The sequence below is a fragment of the Mustela nigripes genome, chromosome 13 (genome assembly GCF_022355385.1).
Source record: "Mustela nigripes isolate SB6536 chromosome 13, MUSNIG.SB6536, whole genome shotgun sequence".
Classification (NCBI taxonomy): Eukaryota; Metazoa; Chordata; class Mammalia; order Carnivora; family Mustelidae; genus Mustela; species Mustela nigripes.
The window spans coordinates 73,704,087-73,730,230 of NC_081569.1; the positions used below are offsets into that span (position 1 = coordinate 73,704,087).

At 54.9% G+C, this 26,144-nt stretch overlaps 3 protein-coding genes across 9 annotated transcripts; 1 reads left to right on the top strand and 2 right to left on the bottom strand.

Annotated features, from left to right (window-relative positions):
• The first annotated feature begins 1,110 nt into the window (after window positions 1–1,110).
• LTB4R (leukotriene B4 receptor) lies at window positions 1,111–4,266 on the top strand. Its single transcript, XM_059372139.1, has 2 exons — window positions 1,111–1,291; window positions 1,889–4,266. Exons 1-2 carry the CDS (start codon window positions 1,111–1,113, stop codon window positions 2,941–2,943), a joined length of 1,236 nt encoding a protein of 411 aa, XP_059228122.1. The 3' UTR covers window positions 2,944–4,266.
• Window positions 4,267–4,678: 412 nt separating this feature from the next.
• On the bottom strand, window positions 4,679–20,018 carry ADCY4 (adenylate cyclase 4). 3 transcript variants are annotated; one of them, XM_059373002.1, is made up of 26 exons: window positions 19,868–19,995; window positions 19,339–19,546; window positions 17,860–18,057; window positions 17,612–17,773; window positions 16,828–16,977; window positions 16,029–16,177; window positions 15,839–15,950; window positions 15,016–15,143; window positions 14,722–14,880; window positions 14,331–14,463; window positions 13,955–14,128; window positions 11,436–11,479; window positions 11,224–11,310; window positions 10,951–11,020; window positions 10,510–10,607; window positions 9,764–9,848; window positions 9,518–9,655; window positions 8,786–8,896; window positions 8,342–8,526; window positions 8,100–8,184; window positions 7,489–7,647; window positions 6,058–6,204; window positions 5,666–5,773; window positions 5,459–5,573; window positions 4,997–5,121; window positions 4,679–4,923 (listed from the first exon to the last, which is right to left on the bottom strand). In XM_059373002.1, the coding sequence occupies exons 2-26, from the start codon at window positions 19,495–19,497 to the stop codon at window positions 4,771–4,773; spliced, it is 3,234 nt and encodes a 1,077-aa protein (XP_059228985.1). In that variant the 5' UTR covers window positions 19,498–19,546; window positions 19,868–19,995; the 3' UTR covers window positions 4,679–4,770. The 3 variants fall into 3 exon arrangements, with proteins under 3 accessions (XP_059228985.1, XP_059228984.1, XP_059228986.1); XM_059373001.1 differs by having other exon boundaries at window positions 19,853–19,995; XM_059373003.1 differs by lacking the exons at window positions 4,679–4,923; window positions 4,997–5,121; window positions 5,459–5,573; window positions 5,666–5,773; window positions 6,058–6,204 and adding an exon at window positions 6,317–7,234 and having other exon boundaries at window positions 19,339–20,018.
• A 1,097-nt stretch (window positions 20,019–21,115) lies between these two features.
• Window positions 21,116–25,040, bottom strand: RIPK3 (receptor interacting serine/threonine kinase 3). Of its 5 annotated transcripts, none has more exons than XM_059371229.1 (11): window positions 24,875–25,040; window positions 24,538–24,678; window positions 24,095–24,404; window positions 23,547–23,680; window positions 23,373–23,419; window positions 22,994–23,161; window positions 22,786–22,853; window positions 22,358–22,538; window positions 22,176–22,273; window positions 21,972–22,032; window positions 21,116–21,434 (listed from the first exon to the last, which is right to left on the bottom strand). In XM_059371229.1, the coding sequence occupies exons 1-11, from the start codon at window positions 24,892–24,894 to the stop codon at window positions 21,289–21,291; spliced, it is 1,374 nt and encodes a 457-aa protein (XP_059227212.1). In that variant the 5' UTR covers window positions 24,895–25,040; the 3' UTR covers window positions 21,116–21,288. The 5 variants fall into 5 exon arrangements, 4 of the variants coding, with proteins under 4 accessions (XP_059227212.1, XP_059227213.1, XP_059227211.1 ...); XR_009398851.1 differs by having other exon boundaries at window positions 21,408–21,434; window positions 22,176–22,259; XM_059371230.1 differs by having other exon boundaries at window positions 22,176–22,538; window positions 24,095–24,199.
• Window positions 25,041–26,144: the final 1,104 nt, after the last annotated feature.

Here is a 26,144-nt window from a genome sequence, read left to right on the forward strand (position 1 = left end):
GTTTCGGATATTAGCCCCTGCAGGAGAGGTCAAAGCGGGAGACTGCTTTCCCTCCAGGAAGGGAGAAGAGTGACCATTTGGGGGGGCTTTTCTTCCTTGCACATTCCTGGTTTCCCGTCCTGGCAGGGCAGGTATGAGGCACCACTGCCGCTACCTCCTCTCCTTGTGCTCAGCCTCTACTTTTTCTGTGTGTCTAAGGTGGGACCTGACAGCCAACTATGGGAAGGTAGGAAAGAGGTGCTGCTGACCTCTTTGACCAGTGCCCAGATCTTAAATCCAGATTCATGTGGCAGGGAAGCCACATGGGCAAGTGCAAGGCAAGTGGCTGGGGAAGGGGGCAGAAACTGAAATTCTGTGGGATACTAAGGAGATACTTTGGACTTCAGCTTTTGCCAAAGGGAAGGGAGAACTGACTGACCTAGAGCTGAAGCAACCGCTTTAAATGAGGGAACAGATGCAGGTGCTGGAGGAGGGCCCTCCCCCTCCAACTTGAACCCAAGCCAAAGACAGGATGCCGTTACCTAAACCCTAACCCATAACTTAGCCAAAGGTCTAACCTACACTTCCTATTAATCTAAAAATCTACATTATTTACACAGTGGTATAAAGATACCCATAGGGGCACCTGGGTGGCTCAGTGGGTTAAAACCTCTGCCTTCAGCTCAGGTCATGGTCTCAGGGTCCTGGATAAAGCCCCACATCAGGCTCTCTGCTCAGCGGGGAGCCTGCTTCCTCCTGCCTGCCTCTCTGACTACTTGTAATCTCTACCAAATAAATAAATAAAATCTTTAATAAATAAATAAATAAAGATAACCATATTCTGGCCTCTCAATCTGAGCCCATTTCGCTTCTTTGGCATCCCTCCCTCCTTCTCCTGTATGACAGTTTAGTACTCTATCCAACTCTCCAGTCTAGACCTGCATCTGAGGCCACACCCCAGCCTACTCACTCCCCTCACTCCTTTCCTCTCACTGCACCTTCCTGGGCTCTTCTCATCTGGTCCCACCCCTGAGGAGTCTTCCTCCCTGCTAGGCTCTTCTGGAACACAAAGACTATTCTCCCCCACCCCAGAGTGAAGGGAGGGCTAGGACTTTCAGCCCCACCCTCAGCATGATGTGTCTTCCCCCTCCTCTGCTTCTTGGTACTTCCTCTCTGGCGGACTTAGACGACAGCAACCAGACCTGGGGCTGGGGACCCTGGAACAGGGGCAGGTCTGGGAATAGACTACACCACTCTGCCCTGGTCTTCAGATTGGCACCAGCTTCCCACCGGTACCTGGCAAAGCCTGGAAGTAAGTATCCTAGGAGTAGGGGAGGTATGAGGCAGGATACAACCGTGAGAGAAGGTGCAAAGGAATTTCCAAAGAAGGCCTGAGCAGTGGTTAAAAGGACGGGGGAGGACTTGTTCTTGTCTTGTAGCCTCAGACTCCTCCCCATCGTTGTTCTTCCTGGTGGGCCCTGGGCAGCTCCGGAGAGAGCTGGTCAGTGACTGGAGGAAGTCAGTGGGACTGAGAGGGCCTGGCACGTGACAGAGAAATTAGGCTTTTGAGGGGTGCAGCTTTGGTAAGGAAGGTCCCCCTCCCCCATGTGGTTCTGGGTCTCGGAAAGGAAGGAGGCAGAAAGGGTATGAAAGTACTGCCGCTGCTGTTGTTCCATATTTTGCAATTGGGTCTGTGGGCAGGAAGGAGCCCCATGATCCAGTTAGAAAACCAGTCTTTGTGCTCTGCCAGGTCCCCTGAAGACAGGTCCACTGATGAAGTGCTGAAGGCAATATATCGCAGAGGTGCATCTGCCAATGCTGATCTTGGAGATGGACTAGAGTACTCAGGCTAGGCATCAGGAAACGTTGGTCCCCTACCCTCATGCCTGTGTTCACCCTCACCCTCCAGGTCCTTGCAGTGGCCACAGACCCTACATCTTGGGCAGTACCTCTTCACTAGGGGTCATGTTCATCATTCCGTTGACTATCATCCTACTGTCAGTGGCGCTGGCTGTGGGGCTTCCCGGCAACAGCTTTGTGGTGTGGAGCATCCTGGTAAAGATGCGGAAGCGCTCTGTCACTGCCTTGTTGGTGCTGAACCTGGCCTTGGCAGACTTGGCTGTATTGCTTACCGCCCCCTTTTTCCTCTACTCTGTGGCCCAGGGCGCCTGGGGTTTTGGACTGTTTGGCTGCCGCCTGTTTCACTATACCTGTGGAGTCAGCATGTATGCCAGCGTCCTGCTGATCACGGCTATGAGTCTGGACCGCTCGCTGGCAGTCGCCCTCCCCTTCGTGTCCCAAAAGTTTCGTACCAAGGCCGTTGCCTGGTGGGTGCTAGCAAGCATCTGGGTGATGTCCTTTCTGCTGGCCATACCTGTCATCGTGTACCGCAACGTGGACTTGAGACAGGACAACCAGACCGGCTGCCTCCTAACGTACTCCAGCAAGCGAGCCAGAGCATTCCATCTGCTCTTTGAGGCCCTCACCGGCTTCCTGCTGCCCTTCCTGGTGGTGGTGGCCAGCTACTCGGACATCAGGCGCCGGCTGCTGGCCCGGCGCTTCCGCCGCAGCCGCCGCACTGGCCGCCTGGTGGTGCTCATCATCCTGGCCTTCGCCGCCTTCTGGCTGCCCTATCACCTGGTGAACCTAGTCGACGCGGGCAGGGTGCTGGCCGGCAGGGGCGCTGCGCCCATGGGAGACCCGCTGTTACTGGCGCGCCACGTGTTCATCGCGCTGGCTTTCCTGAGCAGTAGCGTGAACCCCGTGCTGTACGCGTGCGCCGGCGGCGGCCTTCTGCGCTCGGCCGGCGTGGGCTTCGTCGCCAAGCTGTTGGAGGGCACCGGCTCCGAGGCGTCCAGCACCCGCCGCGGGGGCACCCTCGGCCAGACGGTGAGGGGCACCCCCGCGCCTTCCGAGGCTGGCCCCTCCGGGAGCCTCGCCGACTCCATCGACGCTCTCCAGTGAAACGAACTGAACTAGCCCTGGGGGTTGCTGGTGGTGGTGGTGCTACTGCTGGTAGAAGGACGCTGGCGGTCCTCGTGGCAGAATGTTCCCCACATTGGCCTGACCCAGTTTACCTTGTGGAGGAGGAGGAGAAGGAGGAGGAGGAGGAGGAGGAGTAGAACAGGAGTGGGGTGGAGCGGAAGAGGAGGGAGGGGAGGGGCGGGGCGGGGCGGGGCAGGGCAGGTAAGGGCAAAGTGATAGCCTGGAGCAGCTTTGCGATTAAAACTGGTATCACGTTGGGTCAGCCCTGTGTGGGGCACGTGCATTAGGGGCAAGAGGGATGCTCCTGGCACTCTTAGCGGAGGGGGTCCTTCTCAACAGGTAAGAGGCACATCCTTTAGTTTCCCATGATTTTCAGTTTGGAAAGGGACACAAAGGTACAGAAACCAGAATCCCCTCTCCTCCCCCATTCTGAAGCGCTGCAGATCATACTTAGAACGAGACAGGGCTACAGACCCCTGAAGGAGCTGACCAAGGAAGACCACCCATGAGTGCCTATCACTCCAGACTCCTTGAATCAGCGGATGTTCTAAGTACACTTAGCACTGCTGTGGGACTTCTCCCCTGAAGCTTGTGATGGGTATCACTGTTACCATGACTCCAACTTCCTGCTACTCATCTTTGTCCTTTCAGTGTGCAATGTTCTAAGGGACTTTCCTCCATTTTCCAAAGAGGTTTCACTTGAAAACAAACTCATCAGATCTCAGTCCGTGGAATTCTGCACATCAGCTTTCTGCCAGTACCCAAAATACACTCTGATGCCCTCTGTAACCCTGGTCATTCTTAGGAAATTAAGATTCCTGTAAGTGAAAGAGTTAAGTCTTTCTTTCTGAGGGATGACTGTTGTTTTAGAGAGCCTGAGACTGGTTCTGGTCCAACTGCATTTTAGGAAGATGGTAGAAGAAGTGGCAGCAGTGTACTTTCGTAATCTCTCCTGTAAAGAGCAAGCAACTAGGAGAAGAACCAAGAATCCACGTGTAACAAACCTAGGGTGTCAAGATATTGCTCACAGACTCCAAATATGAGCAAGGAGCAATGAACCAGGGATGCTCCAGGACCCATCTAAATCAGCACCTGCTGAAGGAAGCAAGAGGGTATCTGAGGGACCTGAGAACAAGAGAAGCCCCAAACTGTCTACAGGTCTTGGCTGGAAAGCATGGGTCAATTTGACAACAGGGAGGGACCCAACAGATCATTTCCCAGGCCTCTAGTGCCCATGCTGCCTTGGAAGCACAGAATAGATGCTTATTTAGTGTTTATTGAATGAATAAAGGTCAAATGACATTTTCCTAGCCAATATTTGTGGATGGGAAACAGGAATAGTCAAATCCTTATTTTGAACCATGTGGCTAAAATTCTTTATGCTTCCGAGGTGTACAAAATTCTGGAATCAGGCTGGGAGGCTGAGGCAGTCCTCTTCCTGAGCTTGCGAAGAATTACTCCTTTCTAATACACTCATGATCGATCATACTTGTGTATGGACACTCAGTTTAGCTTGGGAAGCAGCATCCTGCTGAGAGGCAAGGAGGTGTTCTGTAGCTATACCAGGAGCTGCTGCTGCTGCTTTTTTAATAGATAGAGGAGAGAAAGAAGGGGCAGAGGGAGAGGGAGAGAGAATCTTAAACAGGATCCATACTCAGTGCTGAGCCCAATGTGGGGCTCAGTCTCACCACCTTGAGATAGACCTGAGCCGAGATCAAGAGTCGGGCACTCAACCCCCTGAGCCAGCCAGGTGCCCCCGGAGTCTTTTTATTGAAGATTTTAGAATGGAGAGGATGGGTGGGGGTCTTAGGCTAGGGTGGCTGAGGGAGGGCCAGTTCGTGTCAAATCTGTGTTCAGGAAGTAGGTGCAGAGCTGCCCTTTGCCTTTGACCTTGATGATGCCCCGGCTGTAGCAGGTATAGCCTAAGGACTGCAACACCCGGGCTGTCTCTTCAGTCACCTGTGATTGAAAGGGTGTGAGCCTGGAGTATGGGGGTGGCCCTATCCCCTTCCCCAACCCCGTGCCTCCTCACTTGGATCTTGCCCAGGACTCCTGTACTCTCCATTCGGCTCGCAACGTTCACCGTGTTGCCCCAGATGTCATACTGAGGCTTCTGGGCCCCAATCACTCCAGCAACTACAGGTCCGTGGTTCAACCCTGACAAGAGGTATGGTAAAGAGGGGCCCTGGGAGGTGGTGGGGGGAAGATTTGAGGAGGGAGAGAGGAGGAGGAAGCTCCAGGACTTATGGTGAAGAACCTGGAGATCTTAGAAGAAAGAAAGAAAGGAGAATGGGTCTGGAGGGGTGTGGCTTAGGGAAGGGGTAGCTGAGCCCCAGAGATCCTGGCCCAGCAGCTTCATGCTCTGCCTCCAGGGATGAGGCTGGAGGGGGTCCAGGGAGGAGCTGGAGAGTAGCTAACAAACGACTTGGGGGAGGAAGAGCCTAAGAAGGTGAAGAGGAAGTTCCAGACTGGCCCAGCAAGAGAGGGCCCTCACCCACACGCAGGCGGAAGTTGTTGAATGAGTGCTTATTGATGACATCCAGCTTTGATCCAAGGGCCACTGCAAACTCCACCATGGTGCCCAGGTGGCTGCAGCTTCGCTCAGCATCCTAGCAATGGGCCGGTCCACCAGGATGGGGCAGTGAGGGCCTAGCAGTGCAAGCCCAGAGGGGGGCTGGTAGGCGAGGAAGGGAGGTTGTACCTGCTGTGTGTCCTGTCCAGAGGTGGCATTTAAGCCTGTGGCTGCCATGTAGGTGCTGCCGATGGTTTTGATCTTCTCCACCCCACTAAACTTGGGCTTTGAGAGCAGCTGTACAGAAAGGAGGTTGTCTTTCTTATTCCCTCCCTTCCATCTCAGAAGCCCAGCCCCAGGCCTTTAGAGACAAAGGACCAGGTTGTGGGGTTAGGGAGTGTGGCAGGAGGGAGACTGAATCATGGGAAGAGTTGCTGGAGAGCTGGGGATCAGAGGAGGAGCGGCAGAGCCAGGGAGAGGAGGAGCATGGGCCCCTGGCCGGAGAGCAAGTGAGCAGGAGGGACTGGTGGGAAATTCTAGCATCCAGGACAAAGGGCCTGGGGGACCCTTGGAGCTGTCACCTCATCAAAATCTGCAATGATCTCATTGAGCAGCCGCAGACACTCTAGACCCTCGTGGTTGATGTTGGATTCAGAGTAAAATTCCTTAAAGTCTGGAACGGAGGCGAACAGGACACAGACACACTCGTAGGATTGGTGGTAGAGGTCCTGGAGGGTGGGAGGCTGGGATGAGGGAGCAAGCCACGTTCTTTCCCCCGTGGGTCTGCATGGGCCACCTTCCCTGTGTCCATACTCTTACTCCTCTATTCAAGAAGGATTGGAAAGGAGGGAGAGGGTAGGGCCAGGTTACCTGGATGTGTGACTCGGTAGTCAAAGATTGGGTCTCATTATGATTCCAGGAGAGATAGGGGTTTGGAGCCAGGGTCACCTCATAGCAATGTGAGAGGCATCTCTTCAAGAACTGGGATCATATTAGTGGGAACTGTCTTTCTGTCCTATCTTACTGCTAATGGGTGTTAAGCCAGTTAACTCAGTTTACAAAGATAGCTTCAATATGGAAGATAAAATAATAGGGGAAATGTGACAAAAGGAAAAATAAAAGTAAGACAGGAAAGATGGAATCCTATTTGAAGTTGGTTCATAAAAGGGGTGACACAAAGTCCTTGTCAGTCCTAGGTTCTGGCTCTGGGCTTTCTAGCAGCCCATGTGAAGACAGAAACAGGAAGAATTACAAGAGTCCCAGTATAAATAAGAGTAGAAACCAGCGGAAGTAGATCTACTGCCAACCTTAAGCACAGAGAGCAACTGGTGGGGACATAAAGCTGTGAATAGACCCTGACCTGCTTCTTTTAACATTCCTCAAGACAGGCCAACAGTATCTCCATAGCAGACAGGGATAAGTTCAGGCAGTACAGACAAAATGGCACTAATATGTGGGTGACCTTCTCTGATGGTCTGACCAGAGAGCATTTGAGGATGAAGATTAACATCTACCAATGGAAAATCCTGTGGTTGGAAAGTTCTGAGTATGTGATGTTTGATATGGTTGCCACTGGGCATAAGCAGCTCTTAGACACTTGAAATGTGTCCAGTGAGACTGAGACCCTGAATGTTCCATTTTAATTAATTTAAATGTAAATGGCCCCACATGGCTACTGGCTACCATCCTGGATAGTGCAGGTCCAGAGGGCTGGGTGTATGTTCTCCATACATCTCCCATCAACACTCGAAGAAGCTTCTGCAAGGTATGGAGTGGCCATGAGTTGGAGAAGCACCCTTCTAAGTAAGTACTTGGAATGCAGAAGTTATGTGCTCAGCAGACTAAGCCTAAGAGCTTATGAAAACGGAGGCATCTACCTGATAGGGACAGGGACTGGGCGGCCACCCAACCCAATATGGAGGAGTCCAGAGATGATGGGCTGAGGGCCAAGATATTCATCCAAAATTAGTCCCTGTGGCATCTGGGGCTCAGGAGTCAGGGGTGGGAGTCACCTCATTGCGCCGGTTCTGGCCGATGAACTGGGGGGCCACGTGTGCGGGGAGCACATTCTCCAGCAGGAGCCGAGTCAGGTTCTCCATTGTCTCTGTCTCCTCCTGCTCCTGCCGCAGCTTCTTCTTCCACAGAAAGTCCAGGCGGCAGTAATACTCATTCTGGCAAGGTCACCAGGGGCCCAAGTGGAGACACAGTGCAGGGGGAGCCTCAGCTCCTGAGTGTTCACCCCCCACCCACTCCATGATGCCTCAAACCATACCACTCCCCAGTCTAGAGAGAAGGCCTAAGGGCCAACTACCCTGGGGAGGCTACCTTGGAACTAGATTCAAACCAGACAGACTTGGCAGATTTTTTCTCATGGGTGGTTTTCCTGGACTTGGGGTGGGAGGGGCGAGGGAGGGAGAATTTGAGGGCACCTCCCTTGGGGAGTGAAGGAGAAAGAAAGGGAGCAGGAAGGTTCACTTAGAAGCTTCCGGTGGACACACTATTTGGGCTCAACCCTGAAGATGTTAAGATTGAGGGCAACGGTGAGAGAGACCAAGTCACAAATATGGGGACCCCGCTTCCCCCTTTAAAGGGAAGCTCTGGTGGGTTGAGCTGGGTGACTTACCTGCCGAGCCAGGACAAGGAGGGTGAAGAAGAAGATGAAGAAGGAGATAGCTCCCATGAGTTTGGGCTCCTTCAGCACCCCTGGCCTGAGGAGGCCATGGATCAGGGTTGCCCCTTGCCCTGCCCCTTCCCGATGGCCTCCTCCCTACCCCCAGTGCCCATGTAACCCTTAGCCACCCTCCCCCTTTCAGCTCAGTGAGGCGAGGACAGCTCTGGGCACCTCTGTCCCATGGCGATGCGCACCTGGAGTCCAAGGGATCTGGATAGAGGCGGGCGATAAGGCAGTCAGACAGCCAGGCATGGGAGTGCAGGAAGAGGGAGCAGGAGGCTCCCAGCCACAGCAGGAGCAGCAGCAACTTCAGCTCAAAGCTCATGTGCAGAAAGAGGGAGCAGGACAGGAACCCCAGCACGCAACAGTGCATAGAGTACTGTGGGGTGGGGTGGGGCTGTCAAGGGGCGGGGCATATGCCACATGCCGGGGTGGGAGAATATCACAGGGCTCCTGTCCCACCCCTCCCAGGGCCCAGGTCCTATCTGGGGACAAGGAGTGTCATACACACAAACACACACATGTGTGTTTTATATCCATCCCAATTCACAGGATGGAATGTTTTTTAACTAAAGGGGTAGCAGACGGGCAAAGGCAGGCTCTGGATAAAGTGATTCAGGGCTGTGAGGAACACTCACCGGGACGCTGATGAGAGGCAGGGACCCAGGGAGCTCCCAGGAGAGGTTGAAAGCCACGGAGGACACATTGGGAGCCCGGGAAGGGCAGTTTGATGCTGCCGGTAAGAAGAACTGCAGAAGGAGGTGAAGAGCTGAGGTGGGCAGGCAGCTCCTGGGGCCCAGTGGTGGCTTGTGCTGGGTTTCGGCTGACCTAGGGATGAGGGCCAGACTCCTCCAAAGGGGTAGATCCTGCCATTTCTGGCTGGTGAGGGAGCCTTAGCGCTGGGGTCCTTGCTGGACAGTCAGGGATGGGAGGAGAGGGTGCCCTGAGAGCTAGTCTGCCAGTGGAGCCACTGTGTGATCTCTTGCCAGCCACTTAACCTCTCTGGGCCTCAGCTTCCTCTTCTGTGACTTGGCTAGGGCATGATTCCTAAGGTGTCTTTCAGGGATAGAATTCTAGGAGTGACTGTATGTTCTGAAAAATCCGCCAGACTCGGCTACAATAAATATCACAGTGAGTGAGCTAAACAACGAATATCTGTCTACACAGAAAAGATGGGAAGGAGGTCCACCAGAGAATTATGAACAATTATACAGGTATCAGATTAATTTTTTTCTTTATACTGCATCCAACATTGCCAGAATCCCCTGGCCTCAGTGCAGCTGCTCTCCCAAATCCAGGGGTCCCCACTCAGCCTCTTATGGGTTCAAAAGGCCCTGATGGGGCTGCCTGGGGCCCCCTCTTGCCCTCACCAGACTGGTAATAGCCATGACAAAAACGAGGAGGATGGTGGCAGTGCCCAGGGCAACTCGCAGTCCGGGCCGTGTGGCCACCAAGCCAGACAGTGTGGGAAGCCAGTGTAGCATCTTGGGGCCTTTCAAGACACACTTCTGTGGAAGGAGCACAAGAACCTTAGCCATGTGGCTGGGGTACCCCACCTCAGGCCAGGTCATGGTAAGGGCCCAGCTCACCACTTCCATCCCCCAAGCCCACCTCACCGTCAGGTGCTCTGAGAAGCAGACGAAGAGGAGGAGGAGGAAGAGAAGGAAGGTGATGCTATAGGTGATGGCCAGAGCTGGGGGCCTAAAGGGAGACAAGAGTGAGTGAGGCCTTGAAGGGTTAGAAGATGCTCTGTGTGCTGGGAGGGTGCTGTGCACCCTGGTTGGGAGATGTGGGGAGGAACAGTCCTGGGGATCTGAACTGGCCCCCACTGGGGTCTGCGCTGATAAAAGGCATTGCATGCCAACGATCCAGGAAAGCCAGGAAAGCCGAGGGAGTGTAGGGCGGTGGTGGGGTGGGGGCAGGAACAGTACTGGAAGGCGGCAGGGGGCTCACGAGGGGCTGAGGCTGCATTAAGCCAGTCTCTGAGCCTTCAGGCCAGAGCTCTTCCACCTGGCTGCAGACCCTCCCAGCCATGGGGTAAAAATGAGGACCTGCTTCCTAGGCTCATCTGCTATGAGATTTGGGCTTCTCAATGAAACAGAACCTGTTTCATGGAAAAGTGATCAGGACCCAGAGATAGGCATGTGAAAGTGCTCAGATTCCGTAGACAGTCCACAGGATGTGTGGTAGTCAAAATGAAGGCTGTGATTATCACTGCTTCCCCAGAACACATACTTCCTCTGTGGCTCAGCGTCTGAAGCCAAGGGGAAGTGGGTAAAGGAAGAAAGTGTGGGTCAAGGATCAGCAGGAGCCTGGTGGTCCGTGGCTGAGACTCAGGGCCACCCTTGCCTGGGGCTCTCACCTGTTGGTCACCAGCATCTGGATGATGAAATTGGAGAGGAAGACCAGGAAGGTGCAGGCTGCATAGTATTTGAAGGCGGGGAGGGCAGAGAGTCGATACTGGAAGGACAGGGGTCAGTGTGGCGGCAGGAGCGACCAGGGCTGCCGGTAACCTTGGCAGTGTCCACTGCAGGCAAGGAGCAGGTATCCCAGCCTCCCATTCAGTCTCAGGTAGTTGCTACGGCTCTCCCAGGAGCCGGCCTCCTCCCTCCCATCCCCACCTAGTAATCCAATCTATAGGGTTACCTCCATTTGGAGAGAGGCACAAGTCCCTCAACCTAGAATCACAAACTGAGCAGAGCTGAGGGGTGAGGTATGACCATGGGGCTTGCCAGCTCTCCAAGGCCACAAAGGCCTTGGAACTAAGGCTAGAAAATTCTCCCCTGCCACCCCCCACACCTACCTCTTTCTCCAACTCCTTCTCTCTGAAGTACAGTGTCAGTGGGCTGAAGTCCTTTGACTGCTTCCATTGTCTGGCGGGAGGTGGGGGGCAGTGAGCCCCAGAGAGGAAAGGGCAGGGCAAGGCAGGTGGGGGGCCGTGGTGGCCAGATGTGTGTTTTCCTGGGCTGGAGCAGAGAAGCTGCTCCCTTCCTGCTGGGTCATCAGGGGAACACACCCGTTTGCTACCTGGGGGCCCAGCCCCACATCCCTCCCAGCTGCCTTCTGTTCTCCATACTTCTGAGAGTTGAGCTGTTCGATGACTTGGAAGAACTTGGCATCCCCAGTATCCAGGTCTTCATCTAGTCCTCGGGGGGTACGGCTCCTGCACAGTGAGAGCCCAGTCTGTCACCACAGGAGACCTTCCACAGCATGTGGGCAAAGCAGGAGCAGCCCCCCTAGGGAGGATGGAGGCAGGTCACTCAGACAGAGATGCTGGGGCCTCCTCACCGGTCCAGGCTCCACTGGGGGCTGAAGGAGGCAAGGGCCTTCTCCTGTTGGGAGAACACAGGGAAGGGGGGAGACGAGGCAATGCTGAGCATCCCTGAAGCCTCTCTAGGGTGAGGCATTCCGTATCTATACACGTCCTTGGCCTTGAGCATCTGTTGTGTTTCCCCTGCTTCTGATGACTTCCTCTTTCCATCAAATCCCACCTGCCCTTAAGGGAAGGGTCAAACCACATTGATTCCTTAAAGGTTCTTCCGGACTCTTCAGACACCCAGGGTTCTTATGCTCTTATTTCCCCAGTTTCTACCACTTAATGAGACAACCCTGTAAGTTTGAGGAGTGGTCATCTTTCCTAGGGACTAACCAAATCCCAAAGGCGGAGACTTGCCTATCCCCTCAGCATGCCCAAAGATCCTTGTTGGTTTAAATTGAGGGACAATGCCAAACATTCTGACTCCCTTGTGGTCAGGCTGAGCTGGGGCGTGGTGGGAGCAGAAAACAAAAAACCTAGAAGGAAGGGAAGGAGGAAGGAAAAAACCAAACCTGGTCACAGTCATTTTTTTCTGCAGTAAAAGGAAGGCATGCTGTGTGCAAAGAATCAAAAGCAAGCAGACAAGTAAAGCCCCAAGAAAGAGAGTGAAGCACAGCGGCCGCTGCACAGGGCCAGGTGTCTGGGGACTATGCTTTCCTGCTCCCCTGGCTTAAGTGAAGGCAGCAGGGTCACAGGGGGCCACATCACATAGTCCCCACAGACCCAAACTTGGCATATAGGAGAGGGAGAGGGGAGGAGAAGGGAGATTAAAAGGGATGTTCTAGGTAGGAGCCCGTCTATGCATCTCGGTCTGAGCCTAACTTTTTCCAACTACCCACTTGCCTCTCTACCTTGCTCAATGCCTATATGTTATTCGAAGGCAGGGAAAACGTTTTATTCATTTCTGTCTTCTCAAGAACTAGCTTAGCGCCTGCCATATGGTAAGTGGTTTAAGACTGTGGAAGAATGGAAGGATGAATGGATGGATAGATGGTTGGATGGATGGATGGTATATACTAGTATCAACCATGCGCCAACACCCCAGAGGTCCCCATTGTAGGGGTAAGCTGATGTGATTCTCAGGTTTTCTAACATCTGACTGAGGGCTTGGCACTTCAGGGGGTGGGAAGTGAACTTCTGGGCTGGTGAAGCCCTGACTTGGGAGATACCCTTGAATTAGGGGTTCCTAACTCTCTACCCTGACACTTCCTAGCCTGCACACACTAGTGGGGTCTTGGGGAGATGTGGCGTGGGTTCCTGGGGGCATCTCACCACAGGTATTGCACCCAACACTGTCTCACAGTTCCTGGGCTCCCATCAAAGCCCGCCCTCTACTCTATCTCCCCCTGGGGGGCTTCATCCTACAGGGGTCAGAAGGGTCTTGGATTCTTTCTTCCTCTCCCTCCTGCCCACTAAGCCCTTCTGGCCCTTCCCCTACTCTATGTTAAGGCTCAGTATTAGGTATTCTCCTGAACCACTGCTGCCAAGGATCCCCTCGCCCCTGCCCCACTCTACAGTGCTCACTGATCTCTGGCCGGCTTTCCTGCTGGGTGGGTGGGGTGGAGAGATAGAACACAGAAAGTGTACTCTGAAGTCATCCCACATACTCAATTGGGTCTACCCAGTAGAGAAGATTCTGAGCAGAAGATCTGCAGAAAGGTGGCTGGGAAAGTTTGGGGAAGAGGTGAAGTGGAGGAGAGCAGGCTGAGGAAACTACTCCTGGGGCAAGCCTTTGGGGACACGGCCTCAGTCCCTGCAAGAGAGGGTTCTGGCACTTGTTACCAAGCACCAACCCTGAGAGCCAGCTAGTTGGGGAGATAAAGCTTCCTGCATCAGCTAGTGGGTCACCGATGAGCTGAGGGTCACTGATGAGTTGATCCTGATGACAAGCACAGGATCAACCAGGAATCTACAGTGCTCTGGTGTCCTCTCTTCCCTCTCTGCCTGACCCCTGCCTGAAGGAAGTCATCCTGCCTGATCAGGATGACTTCCTTCAAGGCCATGTGAGATTTTCACTGTCACCTCATTTTATCCTCACACCAATGCTGGAGAGTGGGACAAGAACCGATTTGCCCCCACCTTCCTAGTCCTAGTGGGGATAAAAAGAGAGGGTCTAATCTCAGGAATGGAGTTGGACAGAGACATTTCCCAGTGGGAATGGCTGTAAGCCCTGGCTTCAGACCCAGGATGAGTGTGGGCTATACCTCTGTGGTACTGATGGAAGGGGGTTCCCGAGTGGAGGCTGGGGAACAATGGACATAGATAGTGTCTATAGGATTTTGTATCTCAGGTGAGCTCAGAGGGCAGTGATCTTTGCCCTTTCTTTGGAAGGAAGGGCAAGGAAAGGCCTGAACCAGGGACTGGGGCAACCAGACAGTTCAGGGCCTCGGGATGTCATCAAGTGACTCACTGGTGGTGAGGACAGGGAAGTCGGGAGGGGCGGTGAGGGTGGGGTTATTAAGTACTTGGGCTCAGATGGAGGTGCACTTACTGGGAGAGGGGTAGAGGTGGACACAGGGCTCTCTAGGTGGCTCAGGTGAGCAAAAGGCTTGGCTGCGCCCCAGGACTCCAGGTAGCGCGTCATTAGCAGTGATGGACGCATCTTGGGGCCCTCGAGAGAGGACAGCAGCCCTCCTGCAGTGCCCTTCTCATCCTCCTCCTCAGCCTGGGGCATATGAGAGCTGAGAGTCAAGATCACAAATGCATTCTACATTTTCCCCACACCCCTTAGAAGGTTGGCCCTCCACCCCCCTGATGCACACACTGGAATCCAGGAATTCAATGTTTGGCATAGGAGAAGAGATCAGGCCTGTCAGCTGTGGGTGGTTAGTACGGGCCAGCCCATGGGGTCCAGACTGGGCCTTTACCCGGGGATCGATGACGAGGTAGGTGGGCTCCCCTAGCTCCCGAAGGTATGGGTCCCGGTGTTCCATGGATACATCCTCCACAGCGTAGGCCCCTGCTAGCAAGGCCAGGGTAGCCCCTGTAATATGCACTCGTCTGGAAAGAGGGGTCAGTGAGAGTCAGGAGGGAGGGCCTGCAAACCTCTCATTTTTTCCCAGGGTCCTTCCTGGAGGTCTGACTTTAAACAAGGCCTTGTGCTCCCAGAGGTGTCTCCCAGCACTCCTCCCTGCACATCAGGATCTCCCTGAGCCCCAGGTAGGATTGTGCTCATTTTAGGGAACTATGAATAGGGTGGCAGCACGTGTGAGGCCCGGGTGGCTACTTCCCGTGGCCTCCTACAGCCCCACATCTCACCCTGGCACGCCACCCGCCTCCATGTGGTTGGCCAGTGTGACATCATGGGACCAGACGTCATACTGCCACTTCTGCAGCCCGATGACTCCGCAGAGCACGCTGCCCGAATGCACGCCCACACGCATGTTGATGTCCACGCCAGTGGCTGCGCGGAGTTTCCTGAGCAGGGTATTCAGGGGACAGTCTGAACGCTGCCATACACCTCCCTCTCTCCAAGAGGTCCTCCAGTACCCTGCCTGCTCCTCCCCCACATCCATCCTTGGGTAGCCCTCCTGCCCGCCCACCTGAGCTGACCTGATGGCCCGGCACATGTCCAGCCCCATGCGCACGCAGTTGATGGCATGGTCAGGCAGAGAAAGTGGGAGCCCAGAGACACAGTAGTAACAGTCTCCCAGAATCTTGATCCGCATGCATTCATGCTCCTGGAGTGTGTGTGTGTGCAGGGGGGGGGGGGGGCACCTGGTTAGAGGTCAGAGGAGGCACGAGGGGGCTGGGACAAGTGGGAGCAAATGGTATTCCTGAACAAATTCTGAGGTTGGAAGTCTCTGGGTCAGATCTAGGGATTCCCTTAACTTGATATGGGGCTGGCTGAGGTTGGTGGCTGTCCCCCAGCTTTGGCACGTGTAGGGTGTATTCAAATTTGAGCATATGAGTGTGGCCTCAAAACTGCAGTTTTCTGGGGGAGACCCAAGATTAGGTTTGTTGGGGGGCATCCCTGGGGTCTGAACAGGAGGCAGTATTGGCCTGGACTGATGTTGCATGAGGCAGAGACTTCCCTTGGAAAATCTAAGATTAAAACATCTGAAAACCTCTCTAGATTTGGTTGTAGTGTCCAGAGATCCCCTACACTGAGGACTTGAGCATGTTTGGGGGTGTTGTCATTGGGGCATTTGTGGGGCATTGTTGAGAAGTCTCTCCAGGTTTGAGGTGTGTGGTGAGCAGCTCCATACCTGGGGTTGTTTGAAAGGATTTCCTAGTTCCATTGGGATATCTTCCATTAGAATACATGGGCTCTGAAATGGGACTGGGATCATAGGTGGCAGGAGTTTCCCTTGTAAAGGGTTCTCCAGGGTGGGCATTTGAAGGTCCCTGGGTAGGGAAGAAGGTCCCCTCTGACCTTGGCAATCTGGTCGAACTTGCCAAAGAGCTCGTTGAGCATGAGCACCAACTCCTTAGGGGAGCATTCACTGGCCAGCCGTGTGAAGCCCACGATGTCAGCATACAGCACGCTGGGGAGGGCAGAAGGTGTCAGTGGGGCCAAGATCTCGGCCCATCCCCCCTTCCCCTCTGGCCATCCTCTCTCATACCTGACTCCCTGGTGCCTCTTGACATAGAGGCTGTGGAAGTTGTTGGTGCTCTCTGGCCGTGACCCCTGTCCAGCTTGAAGCCGTGCCATGATCTCTGCCTTCATCTCTCGGGCCAAGTAGGCAGGAAGGATGGATAAGAGTAGGTGTTCCTAGAGGAGATCACTATGAACAACCAGCTTCTTGCAACCTAAAGCCAGCCTCCCAACAATCTAGGAGCTCACCCACTTCCCCAGCCCCACTAGTGTGCCCCAGAGTACTCCCCCAGGTCCTCCCCATCACATAGAGCTGGGCTTCAGCACCCATCCTGCACTATACACCTTTAGGGACTGAACTCCCAGCACCAATGCCAGAATTAAAGTTTTTCATTTAGTATCATAAAAGTGCTTTTACAGGGTGCCTGGATGGCTCAGTGGGTTAAGCCTCTGCCTTCGGCTCAGGTCATGTTCTGAGGGTCCTGGGAACGAGACCCGGCATCCAGCTTTCTGCTCAGAAGGGAACCTGCTTCCCTGTCCCCTGCCTGCTCTCTGCCTACTTGTGATCTTTCTCTCTCTGTCAAATAAATAAAATCTTAAAAAAAAAAAAAAGGAGTAATGTTAAAAAGAAAAACTGCTTTTACAAGCTTCAGGGTTTTTGAGACTTAACTCCCCAAGGTGGGTGGTAGCCACGTTTTACAAAGGAGGAGAGAAAAGGGCAAGTAGCTTGCCCAAAGTCATTCGCCTTGCAAAGGAGCCCCCTTGTGTGATATAAACAACTCCTTTCTCAAACCCTGGTCCCGCCTAGCCTCCCAGGCCCAGCATACCTGGTGCTTCTTCTCAGTGTCCAGCCTCCGGCGCGAGTGCAGGGACCGAAGGGCCTCCCGGAACGTGGCGCGCAGCGCACGCTCCATCAGTGCCTTGTGATAGGCTCCAGCCACGTTCCCGCACAAGAACAGCACGGCGTTTGCTGCCAGCTGCGGGAGAGGATCAGCCTTAGAGGGTGCTGGCCGCAGGTGGTGGGGCAGCGGTGACGCATGCAGCTGGAGTTTCTCCGAGAGGATTGAGTAGGACTCCACAGTTAGAGACCTAAGTATTTCCAGGCAATCGGTGCCACACTGCCGTGCCCGTAGGGGGCGCTTTCCCGGCCCCAGTATCCCTGCTCTAGACTCAGTTGTGCACCAAAGAGGCCTCCTAGGTCTAGAAACCCTTGCACTCACGTTTCCTCTGCCTGGAATACCACCCCACCATCTAAGCCCCTCCGCGGCCCCCGAGCCCAAAACCACTCAAGCTCCAATTTTTACATTCTCTGTGAAGGTTCTGTCATTCAAATCTGTCCCCACAACTCTGGTCCCCTGGTGAAGTCCCTTCCCCGTGGGCCCAGAGGCGTCTTCTAGTGTCTGCAGCTTCTGGCTGCAGTGATGTACCAGCTCCCTGAGGGCACCGTCTGGGGCTATGGGTCTGTATCCTGTGCTTAGTGTGGCGCCCTGCCGTGGAGTCGCAGCCGGGCGAGAGATCAGCGCATGCTCAGAGTAACCAATAGCGGCCAGTAGAACCAGTCCTGCGCGCCGCCGGGCCCCTGGGCGCATCCTGTGCTACGCGCATTCTCACCTGTGGCAGCAGCGGTGGCCGGGAGTCAGGCTGAGGCCCAAGGTACAGCCCAAGGACCAGCAGGTGGGACAGTGATGAGGCAAGGCCCGCAGCTGCGGCATCCCACATGCCCAAGGGCAACATGGCATACACAGTGAAGATGATGAAGAGAAAAAAGGACACCTGGGGAAGCAGAGGCACCGGAAGCTGCTGGCTGCTCTTGGCCTGGGTGTGCTCCTGCTCCCCGCTCCACCTGCTGCTCCTCTTACCTGGTCCCAGGCGCTCACCAGGCCCCCAGTGAACAGGAAGCCATGGCCTAGCCCAAGTAGCGCTGCCCACACGAGGACCGACAGGGGACGTGTCCAGCGCTGCAGTCGTTGCTCACGGGAAGCCAAGCCCAGGAGAAGCGAGAAGCCACCCAGTGCACACAGCACAGTGGTCAGGAAGCCCGGATCTGAAACTAGATCCTGTGGGGACGGGGTGCTTGTGGCAAGACTGGAGTGTGGAGGTTGGGGAGCTCCTCCAAGCTGAAGAGCAGGGAGCCCCCCAGGCTGCTTCTGGAAAGTGTCTTTAACTCAAGACAGAAAAGGAGACAGGGCATTTGGGCCGGCCATTCAGATTAGGCTGAACCATAGGAAGTTGCCAAGAATCTGTTTTTAATCTACAGAGCCTGCTGTCTCATATGATTCAACCTAATATCTCACTGGCAGCCGGGATGGGGGAGGCTTGGGCCATCTACCCAGAGTCTACCCCTATGGCGCATTTGTGAATCCAGGACCTTTCTGAGCCTGTTTTCTTATCTGTCAGGTCGGAATTAGAATACTATCCTCGGGTCCCCATGCAAGTGAAAAATCCTACCTCATGGAACACTTAGGAATGAGTGTATCCAAATCTGGCCAATTTGCTTAAGGAGATTTCCTGCCCTGGGCACAGGTCTGGGAGCAGCCCCTCCCAGCCCCAAGAAGTGCTCTAGCAGCAAGGGGCACCTGGAACCTCCCTCCCGGCAAGGTGGGGAGTGGGGTGGGGGAGCCCTACACTTTCACCACCCACCTCTGGACGTGGACCTCCTGCCCCTGTCCCTGTCCTGTGTCTCCACCTCTTTCTGGACTTCCAGGTGGCCCAGCAAGAACTGGTCAGTTTAGTGGCTTCCCCAACTTGCCTCCGAAAAGTGAAAAGAAAACTTGGAGGAAGATATTTCCAGAAATGAAATTGAAGACCCCCTTTCTCAAAAAAAAAAAAAAAAAAAGAAAGAAAAAAAAAAGAAAAGAAAAGAAAAAAGAAAGAAACTGGAAATGGCTTTATTTGGGGACTAAATGTGAGTGGGATGTAGGATGCCTTCTGAGAGTCTATGGGTACAGCTGCCCCACAGCCCCTCTGAGAGAAAGAAAACCAGGAAACGGATTCCCACGGGGCCCAGTGTAATTTCCCTTCTGGAAAATGGGAAAACCCGGTGTTGAATTCACTCTAGAACCAGTAGATCACAGAAGCTCAAAAGGTCTGTCAGTACCCTGAGAAAAATTAAAAGCACCCAGAGCTCAGCTTTCTCCCAGCGGCCCAGCAACTACGGACCTGAGAGGTGCAGTGACTTGTCCAGGGTCACTACATTTCCTAGCAAGGCTCGGTCCTTCCCTCCTGGATTCCAGCAAAGACCCCGCCCTAAGTCCCTACCCAGAAAACGCCCTCTAGGCGGTGACCCTCCCACCACCGTGGGGAGGGAGCCCCGCACCACCAGAAGCAACCCCGCTCACCCTGCCGCTGGCTGACGCGACAGCCAGCATCGCCAGGAGCGCGCAGAGCACGATCACCAGCAGCAGCAGCAGCAGTGGGTACTGCTGGCTCAGGCTGTAGTAGGTCTCGTAGAAGAGATCTTCGCTGGGGGGCGGCCGGGGACTGAAGAGGCGAGCCATGATCCTCCCTGCCCCGGTGCCTAGCCGGGGTAGAGGGCGGACTCCGGGGCTGAAGAGGGCCAGGTGTAGCGTTACTGCCTGTGGCCGGTCCGGACCCCAGTTGTGCCTCTCTCACTAGGTCCAAGCCACTTCCACCCCGTTTCCCCAGCCTCGCGGCAGTCCCATCCGCCAGGCACTCCTGTAGCCTCCCAGCCTTTTCTCAGTAGGCTGTAAGAAGACTGCCCCATCTTTCGCTCCTCCCCCCTCAAACCCAGACCGCAGAGATGCCCTAGCAAAAGCCTCGTCTCCGGGAGAAGCAGGATTTGGGATTGAAGAAAAGGAGCCTCGAGGTCCTCCCTCCGCCCCCCAAACTCACTGCCCGCGATTCTACCGCGGCTTGAATGGGCCAGGCCCGAGGAGGGAGCCCAGGACAGCTGGTGGTGGAGTCCCGATCGACCGCCGAGAAGCTAGTGGAGTGGCTCAGAGCCCGGGGCAGCAGGCGCTTCCCGCCCGGCGCCGGGAGGGGGGCTCCCCTCCCACTTCCCCGACGGGACTGCCCGGCCCTTTCCCGTGCCGAGGCGGACTCCCCAGGCCTCCTCCCTCCCTCATTGTCTCCCCTAACACCGTCGTAGCCTTCGTCTTTCAGCTCCCTCCAGAAAGGCGACTGCAACCTTGGGAGAGGTGAGGGGTTGGGCCAGGCTGAGCAGCAGATGTCAAAATGGGGGTGGAGCCCTTGGGCACCGGGAGAATGGAGTGCTAGAGTGAAGGCTAGCCAGAATGTAGGGAAGAATTTTGGGCAGAATGGGGCTAGGATTTAGGTTGGAATGGAGGGTTGGGGTGCGCCTGTTCCCCTCCCCTCCTGACTGGATGCAGCTGCTGTGGAACCTTAGCTTTACATTCCAGACCCCAGCTGAGAGTCAAAGGACTCCGCCTGGAAAACAAGGAGCCTGGGAGTGTAGGTAGTGAGTGCTTGTGGTGGAGGGAAATAAATATGCCGGCTGACCTCTGAGAGGCTGGGGGCACTGCGAGGCAAAGATGTGCCGCTGTCTTCCAATGCCCGGGGAGAGCCCCCTCCCCAGAACCCCACTGTGGCCTCTCTGTAGCCCAGAGGAAAAGCGTGGCAGTGAGGCTATCCCCAGGTTTTGGGTTTAGGGTGAGGTCTCACCCGATCCAGAGGAAGTGCTCCGCCCAGAGATTATAGTGGCCCCAGGAGCCAGGCCTCCCAGATTCCTTCCTGCCACCAGCTGGGCCCTGACCTGGTGTGCCACGCCTGCCCACCCCCAGCCCTGAGCATCCCGCTTCCGGCCTCAGCTAGACTGCAGGGCCTCTGCCTCCCTCCGTATCAGTTCTGCGGTCTCCCATACAGGTCTCCACCGCCCGCCCCTGGCCTAAGCCTTAGCCTCCCAAGAGTGGCGCTTTGGTTAAAAATCCATCAGGTTTGGGGCTCCTGGGTGGCTTAGTCGGTTAAGTGGGTTAAGTGGCTGCCTTCAGCTCAGGTCACGATCCCAGAGCCCTAGGATTGAGTCCGACATCAGGCTCCTTGCTCAGAGGGGGCTCTGCTTCTCCCCCGCCTACCATTCCCCCCACTTGTCCTTGCTCTCTCTCTCTCTCTCTGTGTGTCAAATAAATAAATAAAAACTTAAAAAAAAATCCATCATGTTTATTGACTTCCGTGTGCACAAATCATTTGGCCTTCAAAGAAAGTCTCAGCTAATTACCTCACATCCAAGAGGTAGCTCAGAAGTTGCATCATACTGGCCCTGCCACCAGTCTGCTCCAGGCTTCTTGGTTCTTGTGGCTCTCCTTTCCAACCTACTTGTGTGGGGCACGCGGCCAGCCTCGACCCATGCCCCAGGGCTCCAGGCCTTGCGTTGGCAAAGCAGTTCCTTCTTGTATAACCAAGTAGTTGTTGTCTCCCACCTGCACCGCGTGGCTGTCATGTATGGTAACAGGGTTACCTTTAAGAGAAATTGTGGTGTTGGTGGGATGGTTAACTCAAAATTAGGAGGAGCAGCGGGGTGGAGAGGCAGCGGCACCTTGTGTCCACCCTGGGGAAATGCAAGTATTGGGTCTCTAGGGCTGCCTGTGCCTGCGTCAAATGTGCCTTGGGCATTCACCTTTGTGCTGCCCCTTCGAAACCGCGTTTGCAGAAGCTCAGGAGTGGCAACTAATACCTGAGACCCTGATATTTGGGTTTTTTCTTCTAGGAGCCTCTCTGGACCAACATAGCAATGGCAGAAATTAGGGATTCACAGAGCTGGTTCTGGGGAAAGTCGGAAGGCCCAGGGCAAATCCAGACTTTGTTGTGTGGCCCCAGCAGGACCCAGTCCCAGCGGGTGTCAGTTTCTTCATTTATGACATCAGAAGCTTGAGGTAGGTGGCCACTAGCCCTTTCTCCCTCGTGCTACCTAAGGTACCCCTGATCTATAGATGGTCTTGAGGAAGAAGACACTGGAAGAATTGAGCAGGAGAAAGGAGGAGTGAGGAGCAGGTACCTGGTATTGGATTGGGCTGTGGTGCCCTGGGAGACCAGTTGGTGCTACGTCTCTCAGCCCCCTGCGAACAACACAGCTCTCTTAGGTTCCCTGTCCTGGGACTAGTTCCCATGCTGCATTCCCCTCAGGCCCAAGTCTTCCCTGGCAAGGGGAACAGGATTCATGGGAGTCCTAGTGCATCCCCTAGTCCTGCCAGTGTCTCACCTGATTCCCTGCAGGTCCGGAACCTGGGGTCCAAGCCAACTTGGCGCTGGGTACCCAATTTCTTAAAGGTGAGGTCTCTGGAGTCTGGGGAGATGAGGCTGTTGAATTGAAAGGCATTCCTGCTATCTTGGCAGGCTGAACCTTGTCTCCCTGTGCCCTGATCCCCTTGGGAAGGTTTGTACATTTTTTAGGAACAGAGCTGGGGAACTCCTTCAGATTTAGTTTGTTTAGCATCTCCGTGGCTATGATGTCATGGCTTCCTGTGGTTCCCCTAGGGCCTTCCGTTTCTGTCCCTTCTGGGCCTGGCTTAGGCGAAGACGACATCCTGTTGCTGCCCTGGTTTTCATGCAGGAATTGCTTCACCTGTAAGGACATAAGAAGCTTTCTGGGCAGGGAGGTGGGAGAAGCAGCCTAAACCTAAGAGAGGAGTGTCTTGGTCCATAATCTATTACCTGGGAACTCAGTGCTGAGGTGGGGAGAGTGAGGACAAAGAATAAGGCACAAAGAACAGTGGCCAGTGAGGAGGCATCGTGTGGCCAAGGGAGCCATGTCACGCCATCCTTGCCCAGCTCCTGGGTTGGGGGGGGGGGCGGTGGCATTGGACACTCACTGTGGAGACTGCGGCATCTATCTCCTTGTTTACCAGGTTGAAGGCTTCCTCGGTGTTTGGTCGGCATTCTGGAGACAAGGCAGAGTGGGTGGCAGGCATATGAGCCAGACTTTCCCAAGGAGAAGCCCCCTGCTGACAGATCCAGGCCTACGCTGGCTGCCAGCTAACTGGCAGTTCACCTTGAAGTTCACTTGAACTGCCAGTTCACCTTGGAAGGAGGGCCTGTCCTTGGGCTCCTGGCTCCAACAGTGTTGCATTAGCTCCTTCAGTCCTGCCAAGCCAGGAGTCTCAGCGCTGGGTTGGGGTAACTTGGTCAGCGGGGGCCGAATCTGCCTCTCACACCCTGCTTCCTGCTCAAGTGATGTCCCAGACACTGCTAGAGTAGGGGTGGGGGATGCAAAGAGAAGACATTCAGGGTAGGAGGGGCCACTTGCTCCAAGGTGGAAGCTGGAAAGGAATATAGTCCAAGGGGAGGTGAGGAGAAAGTCAGGCAGTCTGAGTGGGTAAGCTGGAAGAAGAGGGTTTTGGAGAGTTACAGGAGGAGGGCACCCAGAGTTAAGGATCCCAGTGTCTGCCCGGAGTCTTACTTTCAGCTTCTCTTCCAGCTAGCACTGCCCACATTAGGATCCCGAAGCTGCAGGAGACACAAAGCTGAGGCCTGGCCCAACTGCTGGCAGAGATTCCTTTCCAACACACGGCCCCCTAGAAGGGCCCAGAGTGGTACAGAAATGTGGAATGTGTGTTTGGAGTGGGTACCTTACCTGTAGACATCACTAGCCATGGAGGCCTTTCGGTTTACATCAGACAACAGTTCAGGGGCCAAGTAGGCTGGCTCTGGGGAGTCAGCCCCTGACCTTGAGCCTCTCTGAAATGTGGACAGGCCCAAATCTGCCAGCTGTAAAAAGAGGAAAGAGGGAGAAGGTTGGGGATGGACAGGGCCAGTCAGCTTCCATAATCCCTTCTCTGACCACAAGGTACAGGTCCAGCCTTATAAAGGGGATTTTGAGGGTTAGGGGAATGGTAGGACCAGTGGGACCCTTGGGTTGGACGTCTGGGTCCCCTCTTCAGGGATTTAGGTCAAGGTCTAAGTCTCCCAGGCAAGGTCAGCCATGGGTCTTTGGATGGAATGGTGGATGGGCCTGTGGAACTGACCATATGGATCAGGGTTGCTCACACCTGGCAGGGTAGGGGCTAAAGCTCCTGGTTGGGCTTTGACCCTCAGCAGCCCTGTGTCCAGAGGGAGATGCTGGGGGTATGGAGTTGAGAAGTTCTGTGCCCAGAGGCTGTTCTGGTATATGGATAGGCTGACCTTGGCGTGCAGGTCTGAGTCCAGCAGGACGTTGGAGGGCTTGAGGTCCCGGTGTAGGAGCGCGGGGTTCTGGCTGTGCAGATAACACATCCCCAGTACCAACTCCTGCAGCAGGCGGCAGAGGAAAGGCCAGGGCCGAGGAAAGTGGGGCTGCAGCAGCCCTGCCACGGAACCATTTTCCATGAACTGTGTCACCAGAGCTGGCCCACAGGTGGATTCCCACTGGAGCTCCTGGGTGACCCCCAGCAGGAGCAGTATGTGCTGGTTACGCAGACTTGCCATGGCTTTCATCTCCTTGGATATCGCCTTCCTACACTCCAGGAAAAGGGTTGGAGTCCCGCCCCTTATGCCTGGAAAATCCCTCCCCTCCCCATGCATGCATGCAGCGCCTCACCCCTCCTCCTTGGGCAGACCCTGGGAGGCCCACGGCTCAGGTCACTTACCCCTTCAAGATCTTGACAGCCACATCTAAACCCCACGTCCTGTGTCGCGCCCGGAACACCACCCCGAACCTGCCTGCACCGATGAACTTTGGGTTCTCCAATTCTTCGACAGACACCAGAGAGGCTGGGGTACTGCTGGGCCTGAAAGAGGAGGCCTGGTCTTCCAGCTGCTCCCTATACTGGCCCCACCTCTGTGACCCCAGTGACTCCACCTGCTCAGTTCTGACATCCGTGACTCCATGTGGTCAGTTAAAGTCTAGTTCCCACCCCCGCCCCCCCTCCTATCGCCCCACGGGGCAGGGTCCCCACTGTGCATATATCCCCGCCCTCCACTAACCATAACTTGCCGCTAGACATCGGGCTGGAAAGTGCAAGTCCACAGGGAAGGAGTGACTTCTGGGAGCGGGGTTTGTGGCGGAGAGGGGCAGGGGGTCTTCAGAGGGGTCAATCTCTATGTCACTGCAGGGCTTCTGACTTCCGACTGCCTAGTTGCCCTCCTACCCAGTCACTAAACCACTTCCTTCTTGGGCGGGTGCAGCTAGGTGCCGCCCCATCAGGGAGGGAGACAGAAGGGAAGCCTTGGCTCAGCCCAGAGCATCTGACAACACGGTGGACACTGGGGGCAGTCCGGAAGTGAGAGCTTTTCTGAGCATCTGCTACGGATCTCAGTCAGCTTAGCTGTCCCTGGACATTTAGAGGGCCACAGAAGGCAGAAGGAGTCCTCATCTTTCAGGAGCCCACAGTCCACTCCTGCAGCTGGAGGGATTCCTGGGCTCCACCACCTACCCAGCCTGGGGTGGGGAGGGAGTGGTGTTGAGGAGGGTTTTATGTTGCTTTTGCGCTCAGCAATCCCCTAAATGCCCCTACGATCATGGTTAACAATTCTGTAAAGTTCCAATGTGTTAGGTACCTGTATTAGCTTACCAGCTGCTCGCATCAACCCGAAGCGGATTGGTCCTACTTTTATTCTTTATGAATGAGGGAAAAAGTACTGAGGTACTTAAAGTAGCTTAAGTACCGTACTCAAGTCAGTGTGGAGCTGACTTTAAGCCTGCCTCAGAACCATCACGTGTTCCTATTTTCAGACAGGCTTCTGGGCTCTACCTCCCAGCAGGCTAAATGTGGCTAAAGAAGGTGTGAATAGTATTGTGAAGGATCCCTGACAGGTGTTCTTGCTGAGGCAAGACCTTGGCCTTGGTAGTAACTTGACTCCTAGGGCATGGTGGTCAGCTAGATGAACTGGCTTAGCCAAGGGCACTTGGCATTGTGGTGGACACGGGAGGGGAAATGCATCCCTGCCCTCTCCCCCCATACCAACTCTTCCATGCAAATTCCCTGCTTAACATGTGTTCCCAACAAGCATATACTCTGGACAAGGGGCTTTGGGAACTCAGGAGCTTGGGAATCCTTAAGGATTTAGGGTAGACAAAAAGTGTCTGTGTTTTACCCACTCCCTACTCTCCATCCTTGGGCTGGATATCCAAGCCTGACCGTGGCTGGACGTTGTGGAAACTCTTTGTGGCCAGTCCTAGGCGTTCAGTCCTTCATGGGGAGACCGGACTCTTACGTACTTTCCATTCCATCCAGTAGTCCATGGGCTCTGCTGG